At 36.7% G+C, this 24,400-nt stretch overlaps 1 protein-coding gene and 1 non-coding gene across 2 annotated transcripts; both read left to right on the top strand.

Annotated features, from left to right (window-relative positions):
• The first annotated feature begins 6,477 nt into the window (after positions 1 to 6,477).
• RPL39 (ribosomal protein L39) lies at positions 6,478 to 19,000 on the top strand. Its single transcript, XM_053699195.1, has 3 exons — positions 6,478 to 6,616; positions 6,942 to 7,045; positions 18,725 to 19,000. The coding sequence occupies exons 1-3, from the start codon at positions 6,614 to 6,616 to the stop codon at positions 18,771 to 18,773; spliced, it is 156 nt and encodes a 51-aa protein (XP_053555170.1). The 5' UTR covers positions 6,478 to 6,613; the 3' UTR covers positions 18,774 to 19,000.
• LOC128646415 (small nucleolar RNA SNORA69) lies at positions 18,480 to 18,609 on the top strand. The gene has a single exon (XR_008400337.1). It is a non-coding gene; the product is annotated as a small nucleolar RNA SNORA69 (small nucleolar RNA).
• Positions 19,001 to 24,400: the final 5,400 nt, after the last annotated feature.

Here is a 24,400-nt window from a genome sequence, read left to right as displayed (position 1 = left end):
GTATTCAGTGTCCACTACAGTCCTGAAGGACTCATCTGATCTCTGCTGTAAGGACAGCACCCCAAAAAGCCCTTTTTAGGGCTAGAACTTCAGCCCAAAAAGCCCTTTTTAGGGCTAGAACTTCAGTCGTTTTTTTGCTTTTTGTTTTTTTTAATCTAATTGCATTTGCCTTCCTGTAGCCTGTGTGTGAGGCTCACAGCATATACTGTGCCTGCTTGCTCACTGCCACCACTCATATATGGTGTAACATTAGTGTAAATTAAAAAAAAAAAAAAAAAACTTTTACATCAGTTTGCTAGTGTAATTTAATTTCATTTTCCATCAGGCCTGTGTGTCAGGCCCACAGCATATACTGTGCCCAATTGCTCTGTTTTCCACCACTCATATCTGGTGTAACATTAGTGTAAATTTTTTTTAAATTTTTTTTTACGTCAGTCTGCTAGTGTAATCTAATTTCAGTTGCCAGGCCAGCCTGCCACTGCCAGCCTCAGTGCCACCACTCATATCTGGTGTAACATTAGTGTAAATCTTTTAAAAAAAAAAACTTTTACATCAGTCTGCTAGTGTTATTTAATTTTAGTTGCCAGGCCAGCCTGCCACTAGTGCCAGCCTGTGTGTCAGGCTCCCAGCATATACTGTGCCTACTTCCATCCTCAGTGCCACCACTCATCTGTGGTAACATTAGTGTAAATTTAAAAAAAAAAAAAACTTTTACATCAGTCTGCTAGTGTTATTTAATTGCAGTTGCCTGCCTGCCTGCCAGCGTGTGTGCCAGGCCCACTTTCCAACTAGTGCCACCAATCATATTTGTTATAACAGTAGTGTAAATATTTAAATAAAAAACTTTTTTGACTGTGAAACAGCAGTCTGTTAGTGTAAGCTAATTGAAGTTGCCTGCCTGCCAGCGTGTGTGCCAGGCCCACTTGCCAAGTTAGTGGCACCACTCATATTTGTTGTAACAGTAGTGTAAATATTTTTTTAAAAAAACAGGATAGTCTCTGTACAGACTCGGTGGGTGGGGCACGGGGTGGAGGAAAAGATCCGAGTGTTTAAGTCTTTTGTGGTTTTCTTTTTTTTTTCTCTGTATTATAGAATATCGTTGGACATGATATTTTACTGCAATGAATAACACTATATTTCAATTAACAATTAGGGGGGCTGGAAGGGAAAATGGGCAGGGAAAAAAGGGAACCAAAATAAAACTGGCAATCACTCTGAATGTAATGATACCCACTAGACTGGGATATTATGTATCTTTAAGTTTTGTTCAATAAAAAGAAATTTAAAAAAAAAAAAAAAAAAAAAAAAAAAAATTTTTGACTGTGAAACATCAGTCTGCTAGTGCAATCGAATTGCAGTTGCCTGCCTGCCAGCGTGTGTGCCAGGCCCACTTGCCAACTAGTGCCACCAATCATATTTGTTATAACAGTATTGTAAATATTTTTTTTAAAAAAAATTTTTGACTGTGAAACATCAGTCAGCTAGTGTAATCTAATTGCAGTTGCCTGCCTGCCAGCGTGTGTGCCAGGCCCACTTGCCAAGTAGTGCCACCAATCATATTTGTTATAACAGTAGTGTAAATATTTAAAAAAAAACTTTTTTGACAGTGAAACATCAGTCTGCTAGTGTAATCTAATTGCAGTTGCCTGCCTGCCTGCGTGTGTGCCAGGCCCACTGTTATAACTACAATATTTAAATGTTGTGTAGCTGTAATAGCGGAACAACCACAGGAAAGACTTAGCCTGCAGTGTCAGTATTAGTACAGCACTTTAATAGTAATGGATGATTCCCAGCAGCGGTGTAAGGGTGAATCTGAGTGTTTGCAAAGTAATACAGCAGGTAGAGATTAGGATAACTGCTGATATAAGTATAAATGACACTATGCAAAAATATACGGCTGATATGTTCTTAGTACTTTGATTGTTGCAAAGCATAAGATATGGTTAGAATGCAGACTGGAGATTTAAGCAGCAAATGATAGAAAACAGGTTATCCAATAGATAAGCAAAGTATTGCAAGCAAGGAATGGCAGACAAATAACAATTAGCAGTTCAATACAGATTGAGATATACTTGCAAGTACTAGCAGCTGTAGCAGAATGAATCCGGTGGTTGGTGTATGTTAACACGATGAGAAGGGAGCAGTAGCAGTGTCCGTGAAAGCTACTGGAAGGAGTGAGCGTGAAACAGCGTGTAGATCCGGCTGTACAAAGTCAATCCGCTGGGAACAGGAAGTGTTCTGTAGCTGAGAAACAGAGAGGAGCTGAACAGCAAATTGTGTAACAAAAAGAGTCAGGTACTTTGTTCAGGATAGCGATGAAGGCAACAAGTAGCCTAATAGGTAAAAAAGGCTTGAGGCTCAATATCTGCCAGCTGGAGTGGAGGAGTGTATCCTTTAACCTGTGCCAAACAAAATAATCAAGCAAAGAGGATAGCAGGAAGTGCACTTATAAAGCAAAAGAAGGTGGGGCTGAATTAAAGGGGACGTTACACCCACTTGCTAAGTGCCACCACTCATATCTGTTGTAACAGTAGTGTAAATTTAAAAAAAAAAATCAAATCTATCTATTTATCTATCAAATCTATCTATCTATCTATCGTATCTATCAAATGTATATTGCATCTATTGATCTATCTATCTAATCTATGTATCTCTGTAGCTATCAAATCTATCTATCTCGTGGTTGTGCAAATGGACTGTTTGCGGTTGTTTGCGGTGCGTTACACGGGGAGTTTGGTCTGTCACTGTGAAGCGGGTGTAACCCTTACACTACCTGATCGATACAACATCATACCTGATGTTTTAAAGCACGTTATTCCAAACAATTTAGGAATGTTAGGTGATTTATGCCCTTTATGGCTTAAAACCAGACTCTGCATCAACTATGTAATTTTCCGTGGGAGTTTTGCCATGGATCCCCCTCCGGCATGCCACAGTCCAGGTGTTAGTCCCCTTGAAACAACTTTTCCATCACTATTGTGGCCAGAAAGAGTCCCTGTGGGTTTTAAAATTCGCCTGCCTATTTAAGTCAATGGCGGTTCGCTCGTTTGCGAACAGTTGCGGGAGTTTGAGTCCGCCGTTCGCGAAGGAAAATTTTAAGTTCGCGACATCACTATTCTATCATCAAATTTGTTTCGTTTACTTGGTATCCTTTCATGAAAAGTATACCTAGGTAGGCTCAGGAGCTGCTGATTGGTGGCTGCACATATACACCTCTTGTCATTGGCTTAACTAGTGATTACAACTACCCCCCAGTAGTGCAATGCTGCTCCATCAACAAAGAATAGCAAGAATATGAAGCAACTTTAGATAATAGAAGTAATTTGGAAAGTTGTTTAAAATTGTTTGTTCTATCTGAATCATGAAAGAATTTGGTCTATGATTAAGGCTGTCAGTGACAAAATGTGTAAGATGTGCCTGGCATGTCTGTACCAATTTTATTGTATGGAACATGTGAGCCAATTTTATTTCATGGATTTTGAATACTGAAGATTCATTTTTAGCAGCTCCGGGAATTTGTACATGACAAGGCCATATATGACTGCTATTTCTGAACAAAGGGAATCCCAGAGAAGCTTTTACAATCATTTGTGTCATGATTGCACAAGCGGGATGTAAATCATTTCAATTAGAAACCCAAAGTTTGTGAAAAAGTTAACAATTTTTTAATATGATCGCAATTTGCAGTGAGAAATGGTGGCATGAAATATACCAAAATGGGCCTAGATCCATATCTTGGGTTGTCTACTCAAAAGAAAATATAGTTTTGACAGGTAAATAAAAAACCCTACTATTTCTGTTTAAATTGAGTGATAAGCAAAAATGCTAAAAATTCTCCAGTATTTTGGGCAAATTGTTCTCTAAAATACCCAGGTAGCGAAGGGGTTAATCCCTTTTCCAAATATTACATGTGTTATTAACCCCTTCCTTTCTTCCTTTGTTACCTAGCATAGAAATTATTGCTAATACTCTTTGACATATACACAGATTAATAAAACTTTGTTTCTGTCATATAGCACAGAAATTGTTTTTCAGTAAAACACAGATTAATAGTGCCTCTTCACCTCATCTACTCTTCTCATTTCTTTTCCTTAAAGGGACATGAAACCCAAAGGTTTATTTCATGATTCAGGTAGAGAATGCAATATCAAACATTCCAATTTACTTCTATTATCTAATTTGCTTCATTATTTAGATATTCTTTGCTAAAGAAATAGCAATGCACATGGGTGAGCCAATAACACAATGCATCTATATGCAGCCACCAATCAGCAGCTACTGAGCCTATTTATATACATATGTTTTAACAACTGATATCAAGAGAATGGATCAAATTAGATAATAGAAGTAAATTGGAAAGCTGTTTAAAGATTGCATGCTCTTTCTAAATCAAGAAAGAAAATATGTGGGTTTCATTATAATCTTTGTGATACATTGCAACAGAAATAATAGTAATAGACATGGATACATTGGCAAATACAATAGCAAGCAATAGCTACATTCTACTTGTGAAAGCCCAAGTTGAAGTGCAGTTGAGTTCTTCCAGGTTTTAAAGTTAATATAGAACTTAAAGGGACATGAAACCCAAAATAATTATTTAATGATTCAGATAGAAAATACAATTTTAAACAACTTTCTAATTTACTTCTATTATCTAATTTGTTTTATTCTCTTAGTATCATTTGTTAAAGGGACACTGTACCCAAAATTTTTCTTTTGTGATTCAGATTGAGCATGAAATTTTAAGCAACTATCTAATTTACTCCTATTATCAAATTTTCTTCATTCTCTTGGTATCTTTATTTGAAATGCAAGAATGTAAGTTTAGATGCCGGCCCATTTTTGGTGAACAACCTGGGTTGTCCTTGCTGATTGGTGGATAAATTCATCCACCAATAAAAATGTGCTGTCCAGAGTACTGAAACCAAAAAAAAGCTTAGATGTCTTCTTTTTCAAATAATGATAGCAAGAGAACGAAGAAAAATTGATAATAGGAGTAAATTAGAAAGCTGCTTAAAATTGCATGCTCTTTCTGAATTACAAAAGAAAAAAAATGGGTACAGTGTCCCTTTAAAGGAGCATCAATTCACTACTGGTCTCTAACTGAACACATGGGTGAGCCAATGACAATCCTTAAAGGGACACTGAACCCAAATTTTTTCTTTTGTGGTTCAGATAGAGCATGCAATTTTAAGCAACTTTCTAATTTACTTCTATTATCAATTTTTCTTTGTTCTCTTGCTATCTTTATTTGAAAAAGAAGGCATCTAAGCTTTTTTATTAGTTCATAACTTTGGACAGCACTTTTTATTGGTGGATGAATTTATCCACCAATCAGCAAGAACAACCCAGGATGTTCACCAAAAATGGGCCGGCATTTAAACTTACATTCTTGCATTTCAAATAAAGATACCAACAGAATGAAGAAAATTTGATAATAGGTGTAAATTATAAAGTTGCTTAAAATGTCATGCTCTATCTGAATCATGAAAGAAAACATTTGGGTTCAGTGTCCCTTTAAATATATGCAGCGACCAATCAGCAGCTAGAACCTAGGTTCTTTGCTGCTCCTGAGCTTGCCTAGATAAGCCTTTCAGCAAAGGATAATAAGAGAAGGAAGCAAATTAAATAATAGAAGTAAATTAGAAAGTTGTTTAAAATTGTATTCTCTATCTGAATCATGAAAGAAAAATTTGGGGTTTCATGTCCCTTTAAACTTTAACCTATTGTTATATTCAAACATATCACATGGAGGTGTAAATATAACAAACATGGCATGTATTCATTACTCACTGAACACCCAGCGATAAGCTCTTAAAGGGACAGTATAATTTTTATATAACTGCATGTGATAGACACTACTATAAAGAATAATATGCACAGATGCTGATTTAAAAATCCAGTATAAAAACCTTTTTAAAACTTTCTTAGAAGCTCCCAGTTTAGCACTATCGATGAGGTTAGGCTGGGACACCCACTGAAAAGGACAGGTAAACAAAAAAAAAACAGACCCCCCTTTCATTGCATATGAAAAGACAGATAACATAAACCGGAGCCTGCAGGAGTCTGTATACATCTGACACTGTGGTGCTTGGTTAGGAGTCTGAAAATCAGCAAAATGTTCTTAAAAAATAAGCAAAACTATACATTTTTATAAAGATACTACTAGATGGGCTGTATAATTGGATCATCTACAAAACATTTATGCAAAGAAATATGTTGTGTACAATGTCCCTTTAATGGGATCAATCTGCTCAGAACCTGATACAACTTATTAGTAAATTTTCCTAGAAAAAATAATTTACTTGAAATCAGCAAAGCACATCAAAACACATAAATGCAGGGGCAACTAAGAAAAAAATCTGCAAAGAATAAGTATATGAACTCTCAAACAAGCGACATCATGCATCATATACCTGAATGTAGCATTTATTTGCCTCTTTAAAATGCAATACTACCAGCAGCCACTAGATGTCCATGATCTTATTTACGCAACCTTTACAGCGCCCAATTCTCGCACTCTATGGTTCCGCGTCTCTAACCTCTGCCCCCTGGCTTCCTTCTTCCTCTTTTCCACCCGCCATTGTGGTGATAGGGTTGCATTGCTTTTACAATGGTGAGTGAATCCTAAACCATCTTCTGTTGCTTTATGTTATTTTTGTTTCCCATGTTTATTTAGTTGTTCACCAGGCTAGGTAAAATATTTTGAGGTTCGTATTATATGGAACAGTATTGGATGAGCCGTGTTTTCCCGCAGCCCGTTCGTATCGCTGTTTTTGCCCTCGTAGCTCATATGTGTTATGTATAAATGTGCTTTTATAATCCCCTATATTAGTTGTATTTCCCATATCCAACGTTTTAATAATAAAAATAAATTAATACGGTAATTCTGATTGCAATGTCTGGTTATTTTACGTACTGTTTTCTCTGCACGTTATCAGTCGTCCCACAAGACTTTCAAGATCAAGCGGTTCCTTGCTAAGAAGCAGAAACAGAACAGACCTATCCCACAGTGGATCCGCATGAAAACCGGAAACAAAATCAGGTATTTGCCTTCTGCCTCTGTAAAAGTGTAATGTGATGTCTTCCTGTAACAGCTTTACTGAAATATCAGTATGAAAGTGTCGGGTATGTCTGCTGTTCTGTGTTAGAACAGTTTTCTACCTATTCATGTCACCGGCTCATAACGTGTTAGTGAGAAATAGCAGTCTTTGTTTTGCCTTTTTACCAACCGCACCGTTTTTGGATGATACTTAAAGGGACATGAAAGCCAAAATGTTTCTTTCTTGATTTAGCTAGAGCATACAATTTTTCCAGTTTACTACTTTTTATCATATTTGCTTCATTCTCATGGTATCATTTGTTGATGGAGCAGCAATACACTACTGGTTGCTAACTGAACATATGGGGTAAGCCAATGACAATAGGCATATATGCAGCCACCAATCAGCAGCTAGTACCCAGGTGCTTTGCTGCTGTTGAGCTTACCTAGATAAACCCTTCAATAAAGGATAACAAAAAAGAAAGCAATTTAAGTAATAGAAGTAAATTGGAAGGTTGTTTAAAATGATATGCTCTGTCTGAATCATGGATGTCTATGACTTTACTGTCCCTTTTAACTCTCAGAATAGATGTGTTGGTTTTGCTGCTACACATTTATTTTCTTTATTACCCTGGTAAATTTTATCATACAGTAAATCTCACTGAGCTGAAGGAATTTTGATCCTTTTTTAAATTAAAGAGATTGTAAATAATACTTTCAGTCATCACTTTATAAAAGTGTAATAAACTTACCCTTTTTGTGCTACTGCCTCCTTGTTAAACTCAGCGGCACTGTTCACCCACAGCGCTCTTAGGTGACGTTTCCACCTCTAAACTAATAGCGGTGCTTTTCTTTTTGACTGAAAGACCTATTTTCAGTGATGGTAAATCCTACTGTTTTTTTAAATGCTAGGATTTAACATCGCTTTAAAGGGACACTGAACCCAAATTTTTTCTTTGGTAATTCAGAAAGAGCATGCAGTTTTAAGCAACTTTCAAATTTACTCCTATTAATTTTTCTTCGTTCTCTTGCTATCATTATTTGAAAAAGGCATCTAAGCTTTTTTTTTGGTTTCAGTACTCTGGACAGCACTTTTTTATTGGTGGATGAATTTATCCACCAATCAGCAAGGACAATCCAGGTTGTTCACCAAAAATGGGCCGACATCTAAACTTACATTATTGCATTTCAAATAAAGATACAAAGAGAATAAAGAAAATTTGATAATAGGAGTAAATTAGAAAGTTGCTTAAAATTTCATGCTCAATCTGAATCACAAAAGAAAAATTTTGGGTACAGTGTCCCTTTAAGGTTGTGGTGTTCTATCCAAAAAGTTAGATACTGAAGTAAAACTGTAGAAGGTTACATACTTAATTCTATGTTAAATCTCTTGTGGCTGTAAGTTACAGAAACGGATTTTAAAAGTTTTTAAACTGTTTATAAAATGTGTAATTTCTTAGTAAACTACCTTGTAAAATGCTTACAATTATGTATTTTGCTCTGTTCTGTATTCTACCTGTACAAACTAAGTTTTCTAACACATTGCATACAATCCTTATTGGCTATGTATGAAACATAGTTTTGTTATTAAAACTACAGTAACAATGCTTGTCTACTTCATTAAAGGGACATTAAACTCCTGGGTACAACTACAGTTGCATAGTCACTACTCACCATGCTAGTTTCTGTACCTGCTGCTCTTTGTGCATGAATATTTAAACTCTAATATAGCGGCACCAATCGTGAAGATGCATTGTTACAACCTATGCTTTGTGGGATTTTTTTTTTTTCTACCCAAAGCAAAAGTAAGTGTTATTCAAAAATAAGTGCAGTTTGTGATTAAAAATTTGCACACTGTTCCTCCAGTCATCAAGTTAAGTTCTATAATTGTAAACTGTTCAGGAAATTAAAGTTATTAAATGTACACTGCAACAACAAATTTGGTAAATTTGATCATAAAGAGTTATAATTAATCTCCTTATCGATTAGTTGGTCAGTTGTACGGCACCAGCTGCTTCACTCCGATGAACTCCTGCACATGGATAATAATCAGCGAGTAATCAAAGAAAAAAGGTTCTGGAGTTCATTGAAGCAGCTGGTGCTGTGCAACTGACCACTTAATCGTTAAGGAGATTCATTTACAACTCTTTCTGATCAATTTTACTGATTAGTTGTTGCAACCCTAATTAAATGCATTTTGGTTACATGCTTCTAGTTTCCTTTTATAGAAATAAAATGTTTTTTTGTTTTATATTGCATTCTTTGTAAAGGCCACCTCTTGGTGCATTTTGACAGTTTCACAGCTAGACAGCGATAGTTAATGTGTGCCATATAGATAAAGTAACTCCATGGGAGTGAGCACAATGTTATTAGTCAGCACTGATTGGATAAAATGCAAATCTGTCAAAAGAACTGAAATAAGGGGGCAGTCTGCAGAGGCTTAGATACAAGGTAATCATAGGTAAAAATTGTATTATAACTGTTGGTTATGCAAAACTGGGAAATGAATAATAAAAGGAGTATCTATCTTTTTAAACAATGCAAATTCTGGACTAGACTTATTTAATTTGTGGTTGCACGTTTTCTTATGCAAATGCAGTTTGGTAAATTTATCCACTTTGTTTTGAAGGGCCATTATAGTAAAAAAAAGATTCTTTAATTTGTTAGCGCATGTAATTTTATCTCAAGTGACCTTGGAACTCAGTTAAAGGCCCATTTTTAAAAACTAAATACATGTTTTAAGCAAAGTGGGTGGGTTTTGTCACTACTGCTGCTGATAGTCACTGGCTTTTTTCACGGGCGACAAAGGAGGTTAAACAGTTGCAGGATCTCTAGTGATAAAATTACATCCTTAAATTAGAGCGAATTGTTTTTCCACTGACCGCTTAACTGCATTTTACAGAGCTGAACAAACTTCTAACAAAACTCTTGAGTAATAAAGTCTCTTAAATTAGAGCAATATCATTTCTCTATAAAGGATTTTGATGTCAGCTGGTTCTTTGTCTCTGATAAACTTAAAATATGCTACTCCCCTCAGCTTAAAGGGCCATTATAGTGAAAAATACATTCTCTCATTTGTCAGAGCATGTGATTATCACTATGAACCTATGTTTAAAGGGACAGTGAAGTGAAAATTTAAAGGACATTAAGTTTCATGCACATCCCTCTCTTCATGGGTGCTGTCATTTTGAAACGTAGGTAAACTGCCGGTATCTGGAGAGTTATTGCACACGTGAAAACAAGTCAGCACTGGAATATATTGAGAGGTAGATTTCATCATGGTGACACCTATGAATAGAGGGAGACATGGACTAACCTCAATACTATGCTTACAAAATGTATTTAGTGTTTATGTCCCTTTTTAAGCATTCATGATTTAGAGTAATTTTAAACGACTTTCCATATTCTGTTACGAATTTGCTTTGTTCTTAGTATTCTTTCAAGACTAAACCTAGGTACACTGATGGGAGCTGAGGATGCACATGTCTTCAGCAGTTTATGGCAGCAAGGTTTGTAAAAAATGTTACAAACACTTCTGCTAGCTGCATGCATGCTCCTGAGCTCATCTAAGATTACTCCTTAAAGTATACAAAGAGAGCTAAGCAAAGTTCTTAAAGGGACAGTCTACACCAGAATTTTTATTGTTTTAAAAGATAGATAATCCCTTTATTACCCATTCCCCAGTTTTGCATAACCAACAGTTATAATAACATAATTTATGTAAGAACTTACCTGATAAATTCATTTCTTTCATATTAGCAAGAGTCCATGAGCTAGTGACGTATGGGATATACATTCCTACCAGGAGGGGCAAAGTTTCCCAAACCTCAAAATGCCTATAAATACACCCCTCACCATACCCACAATTCAGTTTAACGAATAGCCAAGAAGTGGGGTGATAAAAAAGTGCGAAAGCATATAAAATAAGGAATTGGAATAAATTGTGCTTTATACAAAATCATAACCACCACAAAAAAGGGTGGGCCTCATGGACTCTTGCTAATATGAAAGAAATGAATTTATCAGGTAAGTTCTTACATAAATTATGTTTTCTTTCATGTAATTAGCAAGAGTCCATGAGCTAGTGACGTATGGGATAATGACTACCCAAGATGTGGATCTTTCCACGCAAGAGTCACTAGAGAGGGAGGGATAAAATAAAGACAGCCAATTCCTGCTGAAAATAATCCACACCCAAAATAAAAGTTTAACGAAAAACATAAGCAGAAGATTCAAACTGAAACCGCTGCCTGAAGTACTTTTCTACCAAAAACTGCTTCAGAAGAAGAAAATACATCAAAATGGTAGAATTTAGTAAAAGTATGCAAAGAGGACCAAGTTGCTGCTTTGCAAATCTGGTCAACCGAAGCTTCATTCCTAAACGCCCAGGAAGTAGAAACTGACCTAGTAGAATGAGCTGTAATTCTCTGAGGCGGAGTTTTACCCGACTCAACATAAGCAAGATGAATTAAAGATTTCAACCAAGATGCCAAAGAAATGGCAGAAGCTTTCTGGCCTTTTCTAGAACCGGAAAAGATAACAAATAGACTAGAAGTCTTACGGAAAGATTTCGTAGCTTCAACATAATATTTCAAAGCTCTAACAACATCCAAAGAATGCAACGATTTCTCCTTAGAATTCTTAGGATTAGGACATAATGAAGGAACCACAATTTCTCTACTAATGTTGTTGGAATTCACAACTTTAGGTAAAAATTCAAAAGAAGTTCGCAACACCGCCTTATCCTGGTGAAAAATCAGAAAAGGAGACTCACAAGAAAGAGCAGATAATTCAGAAACTCTTCTAGCAGAAGAGATGGCCAAAAGGAACAAAACTTTCCAAGAAAGCAATTTAATGTCCAATGAATGCATAGGTTCAAACGGAGGAGCTTGAAGAGCTCCCAGAACCAGATTCAAACTCCAAGGAGGAGAGATTGACTTAATGACAGGTTTTATACGAACCAAAGCTTGTACAAAACAATGAATATCAGGAAGAATAGCAATCTTTCTGTGAAAAAGAACAGAAAGAGCAGAGATTTGTCCTTTCAAAGAACTTGCGGACAAACCCTTATCTAAACCATCCTGAAGAAACTGTAAAATTCTCGGTATTCTAAAAGAATGCCAAGAAAAATGATGAGAAAGACACCAAGAAATATAAGTCTTCCAGACTCTATAATATATCTCTCGAGATACAGACTTACGAGCCTGTAACATAGTATTAATCACGGAGTCAGAGAAACCTCTTTGACCAAGAATCAAGCGTTCAATCTCCATACCTTTAAATTTAAGGATTTCAGATCCTGATGGAAAAAAAGGACCTTGTGACAGAAGGTCTGGTCTTAACGGAAGAGTCCACGGTTGGCAAGAGGCCATCCGGACAAGATCCGCATACCAAAATCTGTGAGGCCATGCCGGAGCTACCAGCAGAACAAACGAGCATTCCTTCAGAATCTTGGATATCACTCTTGGAAGAAGAACTAGAGGCGGAAAGATATAGGCAGGATGATACTTCCAAGGAAGTGATAATGCATCCACTGCCTCCGCCTGAGGATCCCGGGATCTGGACAGATACCTGGGAAGTTTCTTGTTTAGATGGGACGCCATCAGATCTATTTCTGGAAGTTCCCACATTTGAACAATCTGAAGAAATACCTCTGGGTGAAGAGACCATTCGCCCGGATGTAACGTTTGGCGACTGAGATAATCCGCTTCCCAATTGTCTATACCTGGGATATGAACCGCAGAGATTAGACAGGAGCTGGATTCCGCCCAAACCAAAATTCGAGATACTTCTTTCATAGCCAGAGGACTGTGAGTCCCTCCTTGATGATTGATGTATGCCACAGTTGTGACATTGTCCGTCTGAAAACAAATGAACGATTCTCTCTTCAGAAGAGGCCAAAACTGAAGAGCTCTGAAAATTGCACGGAGTTCCAAAATATTGATCGGTAATCTCACCTCCTGAGATTCCCAAACTCCTTGTGCTGTCAGAGATCCCCACACAGCTCCCCAACCTGAGAGACTTGCATCTGTTGAAATTACAGTCCAGGTCGGAAGCACAAAAGAAGCCCCCTGAATTAAACGATGGTGATCTGTCCACCATGTTAGAGAGTGTCGAACAATCGGTTTTAAAGATATTATTTGAGAAATCTTCGTGTAATCCTTGCACCATTGCTTCAGCATACAGAGCTGAAGAGGTCGCATGTGAAAACGAGCAAAGGGGATCGCGTCCGATGCAGCAGTCATAAGACCTAGAATTTCCATGCATAAGGCTACCGAAGGGAATGATTGTGACTGAAGGTTTCGACAAGCTGCAATCAATTTTAGACGTCTCTTGTCTGTTAAAGACAGAGTCATGGACACTGAATCCATCTGGAAACCCAGAAAGGTTACTCTTGTCTGAGGAATCAAAGAACTTTTTGGTAAATTGATCCTCCAACCATGATCTTGAAGAAACAACACAAGTCGATTCGTATGAGATTCTGCTAAATGTAAAGACTGAGCAAGTACCAAGATATCGTCCAAATAAGGAAATACCACAATACCCTGTTCTCTGATTACAGACAGAAGGGCACCGAGAACCTTTGTAAAAATTCTTGGAGCTGTAGCTAGGCCAAACGGCAGAGCCACAAACTGGTAATGCTTGTCCAGAAAAGAGAATCTCAGGAACTGATAATGATCTGGATGAATCGGAATATGCAGATATGCATCCTGTAAATCTATTGTGGACATATAATTCCCTTGCTGAACAAAAGGCAATATAGTCCTTACAGTTACCATCTTGAACGTTGGTATCCTTACATAACGATTCAATATTTTTAGATCCAGAACTGGTCTGAAGGAATTCTCCTTCTTTGGTACAATGAAGAGATTTGAATAAAACCCCATCCCCTGTTCTGGAACTGGCATAATTACTCCAGACAACTCTAGATCTGAAACACATTTCAGAAATGCTTGAGCTTTTACTGGATTTACTGGGACACGGGAAAGAAAAAATCTCTTTGCAGGAGGTCTCATCTTGAAACCAATTCTGTACCCTTCTGAAACAATGCTCTGAATCCAAAGATTGTGAACAGAATTGATCCAAATTTCCTTGAAAAAACGTAACCTGCCCCCTACCAGCTGAGCTGGAACGAGGGCCGCACCTTCATGTGGACTTAGAAGCAGGCTTTGCCTTTCTAGCTGGCTTGGATTTATTCCAGACTGGAGATGGTTTCCAAACCGAAACTGCTCCTGAGGATGAAGGATCAGGTTTTTGTTCTTTGTTGAAACGAAAGGAACGAAAACGATTATTAGCCCTGTTTTTACCTTTAGATTTTTTATCCTGTGGTAAAAAAGTTCCTTTCCCACCAGTAACAGTTGAAATAATGGAATCCAACTGAGAACCAAATAATTTGTTACCCTGGAAAGAAATGGAAAGCAAAGTTGATTTAGAAGCCATATCAGCATTCCAAGTTTTAAGCCATAAAGCTCTTCTAGCTAAGATAGCTAGAGACATAAACCTGACATCAACTCTGATAATATCAAAAATAGCATCACATATAAAATTATTAGCATGCTGAAGAAGAATAATAATATCATGAGAATCACGATGTGTTACTTGTTGCGCTAAAGTTTCCAACCAAAAAGTTGAAGCTGCAGCAACATCAGCCAAAGATATAGCAGGTCTAAGAAGATTACCTGAACACAGATAAGCTTTTCTTAGAAAGGATTCAATTTTCCTATCTAGAGGATCTTTAAACGAAGTACCATCTGACGTAGGAATAGTAGTACGTTTAGCAAGGGTAGAAATAGCCCCATCAACTTTAGGGATCTTGTCCCAAAATTCTAATCTGTCAGACGGCACAGGATATAAATGCTTAAAACGTTTAGAAGGAGTAAAAGAATTACCCAATTTATCCCATTCCTTGGAAATTACTGCAGAAATAGCATTAGGAACAGGAAAAACTTCTGGAAAAACCACAGGAGCTTTAAATACCTTATCCAAACGTTTAGAATTAACATCAAGAGGACCAGAATCCTCTATTTCTAAAGCAATTAGTACTTCTTTAAGTAAAGAACGAATAAATTCCATTTTAAATAAATATGAAGATTTATCAGCATCAACCTCTGAGACAGAATCCTCTGAACCAAAGGAATCATCAGAATCAGAATGATGATCTTCATTTAAAAATTCATCTGTAGGGAGAGAAGTTTTAAAAGATTTTTTACGTTTACTAGAAGGAGAAATAACAGACATAGCCTTCTTAATGGATTCTGAAACAAAATCTCTTATATTATCAGGAACATTCTGCACCTTAGATGTTGAAGGAACTGCAACAGGCAATGGTACTTTACTAAAGGAAATATTATCTGCTTTAACAAGTTTGTCATGACAATCAATACAAACAACAGCTGGAGGAATAGCTACCAAAAGTTTACAGCAGATGCACTTAGCTTTGGTAGATTCAGCACTTGACAGCGATTTTCCTGTAGTATCTTCTGACTCAGATGCAACGTGGGACATCTTGCAATATGTAAGAGAAAAAACAACATATATAAAGCAAAATTGATCAAATTCCTTAAAAGACAGTTTCAGGAATGGGAAAAAATGCCAAAGAACAAGCTTCTAGCAACCAGAAGCAATAAAAAATGAGACTAAAATAATGTGGAGACAAAAGTGACGCCCATATTTTTTCGCGCCAAATAAGACGCCCACATTATTTGGCGCCTAAATGCTTTTGGCGCCAAAAATGACGCCACATCCGGAACGCCGACATTTTTGGCTCAAAAAAATGACGCAACTTCCGGCGACACGTATGACGCCGGAAACGGAAATAGAATTTTTGCGCCAAAAGAGTCCGCGCCAAGAATGACGCAATAAAATGAAGCATTTTCAGCCCCCGCGAGCCTAACAGCCCACAGGGAAGAGTCAAATTTTTTGAAGGTAAGAAAAAAATTATTAAATCAAATGCATTATCCCAAATATGAAACTGACTGTCTGAAAATAAGGAAAGTTGAACATTCTGAGTCAAGGCAAATAAATGTTTGAATACATATATTTAGAACTTTATAAACAAAGTGCCCAACCATAGCTTGGAGTGTCACAGAAAATAAGACTTACTTACCCCAGGACACTCATCTACATATAGCAGATAGCCAAACCAGTACTGAAACGAGAATCAGTAGAGGTAATGGTATATATAAGAGTATATCGTCGATCTGAAAAGGGAGGTAAGAGATGAATCTCTACGACCGATAACAGAGAACCTATGAAATAGACCCCGTAGAAGGAGATCACTGCATTCAAATAGGCAATACTCTCCTCACATCCCTCTGACATTCACTGCACGCTGAGAGGAAAACCGGGCTCCAACTTGCTGCGGAGCGCATATCAACGTAGAATCTAGCACAAACTTACTTCACCACCTCCATCGGAGGCAAAGTTTGTAAAACTGAATTGTGGGTGTGGTGAGGGGTGTATTTATAGGCATTTTGAGGTTTGGGAAACTTTGCCCCTCCTGGTAGGAATGTATATCCCATACGTCACTAGCTCATGGACTCTTGCTAATTACATGAAAGAAATACTTTTAACCTCTGTGATTATCTTGTATCTAAGCCTCTGCAACCTGTCCCTTTTTACAGTTCTTTTGACAGACTTGCAGTCTAGCCAATCAGTGCCTGCTCCCAGATAACTTCACCTGCACGAGCACAGTGTTATCTATAGGAAATATGTGAACTAACACTCTAGTGGTGAAAACTGTTAAAATGCAAGTTTCTGCTCTAGACTAGCAGTTCTTTGCAGCTCCTGAGTGGTACTATTTAACTCTTTGCAGGGGTTAAACATAGCATTGCAGGGTGTTGATAAAATGACTAGCTCTGAGTCTTATTATTTTTTTTTTTTTAATAGTAATGTCCCTTTAATAATAATAATAATAATAATAATAATCTAACTGTTCATGGGATTTTTTTTTTTTAACTAAGACATTTACGCTTGGCATCTGGCAATTTAATTCAACTAGCTTTTCCCCCAGCACTTTCAAGTTTATAAGTATATAAGAATAATTTTGCAATGAAATCTGCAGCTTTTTGTCAAATGATTTTTTTATTTTTTTTCACTGATTTCCCTGTCCTCCCAGAACAAAAAACCTTCCTAACCAATCACAAACTAATATTCAAATATAGGACAAACTCTGTTTGCACATGTGCAGACTGGGGTAGACTGCATTCATGTATTCCCTTAAAGGGACAGTCCAAAATAAACTTCCATGATTCAGATAGAGAATGTCATTTTAAACTCTCTTCCAATTTGCTTTTATCACCAATTTTGCTTTCTTAGTATTCTTAGTTGAAAGCTAAACCTAGGAGGTTCATATGCTAAGTTATAAGCCCTTGAAGGCTGCCTCTTCTCTCAGGGAATTTTGAGTTTTTCACCACTAGAGGGTGTTAGTTCATGTGTGTCATATAGATAACACTGCTCATGCACGTGGAGTTCAGGTGAGCCAGCTCTGATTGGCTAAAATGGATGTAGTTCAAAAGAACTGAAATAAGGGGGCAATTTGCAGAGGCTTAGATACAAGATAATCAGAGGTAAAAACTGAATTTAGATAACTGTTGGTTATGCAAAATAAGGGAATGGGGTAATAAAGGCTATCTTTTTAAACAATACAATTCTGGTGTAGACTGTCCCTTTAAGGAGGCTTTAGCACTGATTCAACTTACTATTGCAAATAATGATTTGCCTATCATGATTGTTGATGCAAAACTGATAATACACCTTTTTAACCCTTTTGTGACAGGGTTAAAGTGTCTACATCGGAACACATGTTCCGATGTAGACAAATTGAAACTACGCGATCGTGCATACGATCGCGAGATTTCAATTATTGGATCGCATCTGGGGGGCGTCCCTACAACCCTAGGAACGCCCTCCAGACCGCGATCAAGTCCTTGAAGCGCAGAAGGCTTCAGGACAGCCGCTTGTTATGACGTTCTATTCCGTCATAACGGCTTTAAAGCCCAGTGTAAATATGACGGAATAGAACGGCATAACGGCGTTAAAAGGTTAAAAGCATGACACACCACAGAAGCTTAGGGAGGGAAAAGAAAGCAAAAGTTTGCATAAATTGCCTTAAAGTATTAACCCACGCCTCTCTGGGAGAAACTCATTTTATTTTTTTAGATGTATTTTACAACAAAAGGCTGCAACATAATGAATGTATATTGCAATATTTCACTTGCAATAATGAAATGTTTTATGTATTGTTGAAATGTCAAGTTTAATGGTCCTTTATTATGTTTTATATCCTTTTAAACCTCTGCCTGTTTCTGAGCCTCTGCAGGCCTCTTATCTTGACTTATTTAAAAGCTAAAAAGTCATTCCCATTGTAGTATGCGGCTCAGTAATGCACAATTTTAAACATTTCTTTTGCATTTGACTGTTGAAAATGTTATGCTGCAAAGCAGGTTGCAATTACAGTGCTTCATCTTGTGGGAGTGCTGTCATTAATCCTGCTGAGAGTAAAGGTGTCAATATGTTTTATGATTTCATCTTACTGTAGGATAAATCATTATTTGACATCAACAAACCAAAACTGTTTTTTTTTTTTTTTGTTTGTTTTTTTTTTCCTTTTTGTTTCTTAAACTTGTGAATTTGATTAAATTGTTTTTTACATTTCTTGAACTTTTTGTTTTTGTTATACAGATATAACTCCAAGAGGAGACACTGGAGAAGGACCAAGCTCGGCTTGTAAATATGGTTGTTTGGTTGCAGAAACATCCAGTGGGTTCTTTGTGAAGACATCAAACATCTTGTGATAAAAATTGTCATCTTTTTGTAGCAATATATGCTGTTTTCATTGGAAAATAAATGAATATGTAAAATCAGTATGTTATAGAACTGTCCTTTTTCCAAGTGTTTCTGGGCCTGTTTAAAAAGCAGGCACTATCAAGCTTACAATATTAAATGGTTCAATGTAAACTTGTGTACATTTTCTAACAAAAGGATTTGAACATGTTCTAATATCCCTGGCTAGCCATTATCTGTTTAAAATATAAACTTTGGTAGCAAACTACCACATATAATTATTTAACTCATTGTGTCTAAAGATCTGGTGTTCTCAGTAAGCATGATTCTCAATAAGTAAATGATCAGTGTAGTAAAATATTTTTCTAAAATGACCTTTTTGTGATGTTCCTTCACTAATAGCCATGTTGTAGTACTGAAAACAAAGGGTCCGAAAACCTAGGGAGAAATTATGCCAACAAAGATGTTTTATCCTTACAAACAGGTGTTCAGTGCAATACAAGTTTTAAAAAAAACATTTTTTTGGCATATTTTACATTAAACATCTGTAGTTTGAAACTATTCTAAAAAAGAATGTTTGAAACAAACAGGAAATGTATGTTTGTGTATAACTGGATCACATTTTCATACGGATAACCTAACACTACTAGCATAGACAAGATTGTAACTGGATATGAATTTAAGCATCTCAAATACTTTGCAGCAATTTTCTAAACTGCTCCTGGAGCTTTATTCTTTATAACTTGTTTACAAAATGCCACTGAAAGATGTGTGTTGGATAAGGGTACTTTTTGTTTTGTGGCAATAATAATCCTGGCTATACTTGAATGTGAACAAATATTTTCTATGACTTCATCTAAAGGGACAGGCAAAATAGCTTCTGTAAGGGGTTGCCAATAGTGAAATGAATCATAGCAGAGAATTTGGTAATGGCTGACCCACACGTTTCACACCCAGCCTGATAGACTGACAAGCCTTTCTACTCGACTAATCTGAAAATCAGAACCACAAGTATTGAATAGTTTGCAGAATTTTGTGTCCTTATAAATCCTACTTCTAGGATGCTCTTTGTCATCTCTATTTTTGTTTTAATAGCAGATACTTGTCAGGAGAGAGATGCAGGGATATGTGGATCTTATTACTACATAGACTGACATTTTTATTAAATTAGTTTCAAAGGTTTACTGATGTAATTATCAGGGCGGTTCCAATATAGTAAAAGCAGTTCTTATTACTCTAACCTCTGGTCATTTAGCTTTAGAGAGAGACTATAGGCTGTTTCTTTTTGACTCTGCAACCTTAGCAAGTCTCCACAACTGCAACTTAAAGGGACAGTCAAGTCCAAAAAAACCTTAACTTATCACCAATTTTGCTTTGTTCTTTTGGTATTCTTAGTTGAAAGCTAATTCTAGGAGGTTCATATGCTAATTTATTAGACCTTGAAGACTGCCTCTAAGCTGAATGCATTTTGACCACTAGAGGGCATTAGTTCATGTGTTTCATATATATAACATTGAGCTCATGCACGTGAAGTTACCTAGGCGTGAGCATTGATTGGCTAAAATACAAGTCTGTCAAAAAAAACTGAAATAAGGGGGCAGTCTGCAGATGCTTAGATACAAGGTAATCGGAGGTAAAAAGTGTATTAATATAACTGTTGGTTATGCAAAACTGGGAAATTGGTAATAAAGGGATTATATTTCTTTTTAAACAACAAATTCTGGTGTTGACTGTCCCTTTTTAAAGAGACATAAAACTTTTTTCTTTCTTAAAGGGACATTATACACACAAATGTTTTGTAGATGATCTATTTATATAGCCCATAAAGTTGTTTTTTTGGGGGGGGGGGGTTTATGTATAGTTTTTGCTTATTTTTAAATAACATTGCTCTGATTTTCAGACACCTAACCAAGCCCCAAAGTTTTAGAATACTGTCAGATACCTTCTCCAGCTTGCTCCTGTTTGTGTAAAGGGTCTTTTCATATGGAAAAGAAAGGGGAGGGGGAGAGTCTTATTTCCCACTTGCAGTGGGCTTTCCAGCTGCCTTTTCAACTGAGCTAAACTGAGCTTCTAAGTATTTTTTTTTTTTTTTTTTTTAACAGTTTTATACTGAATTTTTATCATCTGCATCTTATTCTTTATAGTAGTGTTTATTACATGCAGTTATATGAAAATGAGTGTATACTGTCTCTTTAAGCATGTAATTTTAAGCAACTTTCCAAATTTTACTTTTATCAAATTTGCTTTTCTCTTGGTATCCTTTATTTGAAGGAGGAGCAATGCACGACTGGGAGCTAGCTGACACATCCTGGGAACCAATGACTGGGCATATATGCAAAACTACCAACTAGCTGTTATTGTGTTTCTGCTCCTGTGCCTACATAAGTATGCTTTTTCAACTAAGGATACCATGAGATCTAAGCAAATTAGATAATGTTGGAAAGTTGTTTATTTGAATCATGAAAGCGATAACAATGAGTGTCTTAAAGTGAATGTAAATTTTGATGCTAAAGTGCCCGGTTTTTAAAACTTTGATTAAAAACAGGGGCACTTTAATTCATCAATATTTTCATTTCACTCCTGTTGTGAAAATAAACTTACTTTTTAATCTTCACAGCAGCTCCAGCTTCCTCCACCTGTTTCAAAGCCTCTTCCTGGGTCTAAAATGAGGTATCTGGCTTCCTCCAATCACAGCAGTGAATCAGACACTGAATCCCCCGGGGGGGAATCTGTGATTGGAGGATGACCTATCAATCATTTCTGACATCAGAAATGGCTTGTGAGACCGGAGGAAGCAGCAGCTGCTGTGAAGTTTAAAAGGTAAGTTTTTTTTGTCACAACAGGAGTGAAATGTAAATTTTGATGAATTAAAGTGCCCCTGTTTTTAATCAAAGTTTTAAAAACCGGGCACTTAAAGATCAAAATTTACATTCACTTTAACTCTTTAAGACTTGTGTGTGTATACGTCATGCAGGACTTTGCCTATAGTACTGCACAGTGTATGTATGTATGCCAGCAGCAGAGGCAGTGGGAGGGCCCTACACTACAGCTAAAATAAAGGGTGATGGAAGGATGGGGCAGCTACACTACAGAAAAGGGGGGTTGGATATCCCTTACTAAGGATAGCGGAAGGTCAGGGGACCACTACAGTACAGAAAATTAAAAAAAAAATTATATAAAAACTTACCTAGTTACTGGCAGTCAGCTGCCTGTACCTAAGATAGCGTACAATAGAGGGGAGGGTTAGAGTTTGGAGGGTAGGGGGATCCTACACTGCAGAAAACAGCCTTAAAGGGACAGGAAACCCTACATTTTCTTTCATGATTTGGATAAAACATCCCATTTTAAACAATTTTCCAATTTGCTATCAAATTTGCATCATTCTCTTGTTATCCTTTGCTGTAGGAACAGCATTGCACTACTGGCAGCTAGCTGAACACATTTAGTTTGCCAATCACAAGAGACAAATGTGTGCAGGCACCAATAAAGTTATTTGTGTATTTTCCTACAAGGGATACCAAGAGAATTGAAGCCCCTTTGAAAATACAAGTGAATTTAAAAGTGTCTTAAAATGATATGCTCTATCTGAAACATGCAAGTTTAATTTAGACTTTTTATATCCATTTACATTTTCATATTAGCAGATTGCCAGTACCTAAGATGGGGGGGAGAGAAGAGAGCTCTTTGGGAGGGATCAAGGGGTGGGAAGTGGAAGGGTAATCTCTACATAAAACACCATATAAGCTACCTAATTAACCCCCTCACTGCCGGTAATAGAGGTGCTGTAACTAGCAGTCTTCTAATTACCAGAAAGCAATGGCAAAGCCATATATATGCCATTTCTGAACAAAGGGGATCTCACAGAAGCTTTTTTAATCCTTTGTGCCATGATTGCACAAGCAGTATGTAAAGTTTGGTGAGAAACCCAAAGTTAGGGGGAATTTTTTTTATTATTTGATCGCATTGGCAGGGTGGCATGAACCATATATGGTTGCCTACTTTAAAAATATATATATATTTTAGGGCTGGGCGATATGGGCAACAAAATTGCGATTTAATCACAAATTTCTTATAAATGACTAAAACCTTCATTTTTGCATTATAAAGTTTAACACTACAGAATCTTAATGTACATGTTTCTCAATGTCCAATACACTCTTGGAGCATAAAATACAAACCACAAAATAGTTAAAATAAAATTTGCTGCCTGTGATGTGATTAAATAGTAGCCACGAGCCAGTTATTAGGTCTTATGACATTCTTACTGTGGACCGTGGTATGATTAACAAATGAAGCAGTGTAAGCCATATATATATATATATATAGAAGAACAAGGAAACTCCTCGGCACACCAGGGATAGGTAAAAAGCCAGTCTTTATTTAGTGAAAAATAAAAGCAAGATCCTCATACAGCAACATGGTAAAAACAAAACATGAACTGGAACAGGGGGAACAACACCTCCTGTGACATCATACGCGTTTCATGCCTCTGGGGCACTTGTTCACTGATAGAGAACAGGTGGTGTAGGTGCTCTTAATATACAGATTTCTGTCCAATGACATAATATCAATTAAAACACAACTCATTAACCCCTGAAGTTCCTATCACAAACAAAAAGTTCTAACCTATATAGCCTCTCTATGTGGAACCTATTACAAAAATGTGAGCATATATGTATACATTGCAATATATATTTAATTCACAGTGTCACAATTTAATATAAACCATATATACTATTGTTTTTCTTTACATAAAGTAATAATAAAATATTAATACTGTAAAACAAGAAATGTGATAAACTCAAATTAAAGTATAAGTATATATCTAAACTGGACATCAAGACCTAATCCTCATTGTAATGTAAATCATATTTAGAGACAAAAGGGTTCATAATACATTAATTAAATAGTATTATGCATATAGGAACACTCCTTTTCCCTTAACAATACATTATAGTCGATTGGTCAACGTTGAATAAACATATTTACATCCATTCTGGAATTCAAACCCGTAGGTACCCTAGTTTTTAAATGCAGAATCCAAAAAACCTCTCTTTCATCAAGTTTCTTTTCCCTATCTCCACCCCGGGGATGTCTTGGTATAAAGTCTATGCCCTGTACTTTCAACAAAGATTTATCAGAATTGTGAAAATTTCTAAAATGTTTGGCAATGGGCGTCCTTGAGTCAGGGTCCTCTATGGACCTAAGATGTTCCATGACCCGGTCCTTCAAGGACCGTTTAGTACGTCCCACATATTGAATATTACATCCCTGACAAGTCAATAGATAAATTACGTGTGTACTATTGCAGTTTATGAAATATCTTATGTCACTTGTCTTGCCTAGTGCTTCTGATCTGCAGGTGTTACCCTGAACTATGTGCGAGCATGTTTTGCATCGTGAGGCATTACATTTGTAACACCCCTTACGTTTTTGTAACCATGTATCATTTACAACTCTGGGTAGCATAGAGGGCGATAATATGTTTCTCAGAGTCTTTGCTTTACGTGACACAAATTTGCAGCCTCCCTCCAGAACTCTATTTAATTTTTCGTCACTCTCCAGGATTGGAAG

Source organism: Bombina bombina, chromosome 1 (genome assembly GCF_027579735.1).
Source record: "Bombina bombina isolate aBomBom1 chromosome 1, aBomBom1.pri, whole genome shotgun sequence".
In the NCBI taxonomy this organism is placed as follows: Eukaryota; Metazoa; Chordata; class Amphibia; order Anura; family Bombinatoridae; genus Bombina; species Bombina bombina.
The sequence above is the reverse complement of the archived record's forward strand: the minus strand, read 5'-3'. Positions and strand labels throughout refer to the sequence as shown.

Excerpts from the sequence above, each read along its gene's own strand:
- RPL39 (XM_053699195.1), top strand. Across the intron at positions 7,046-18,724 it reads AAAACCGGAAACAAAATCAG|ATATAACTCCAAGAGGAGAC; the intron begins GTATTTGCCTTC and ends TTTGTTATACAG.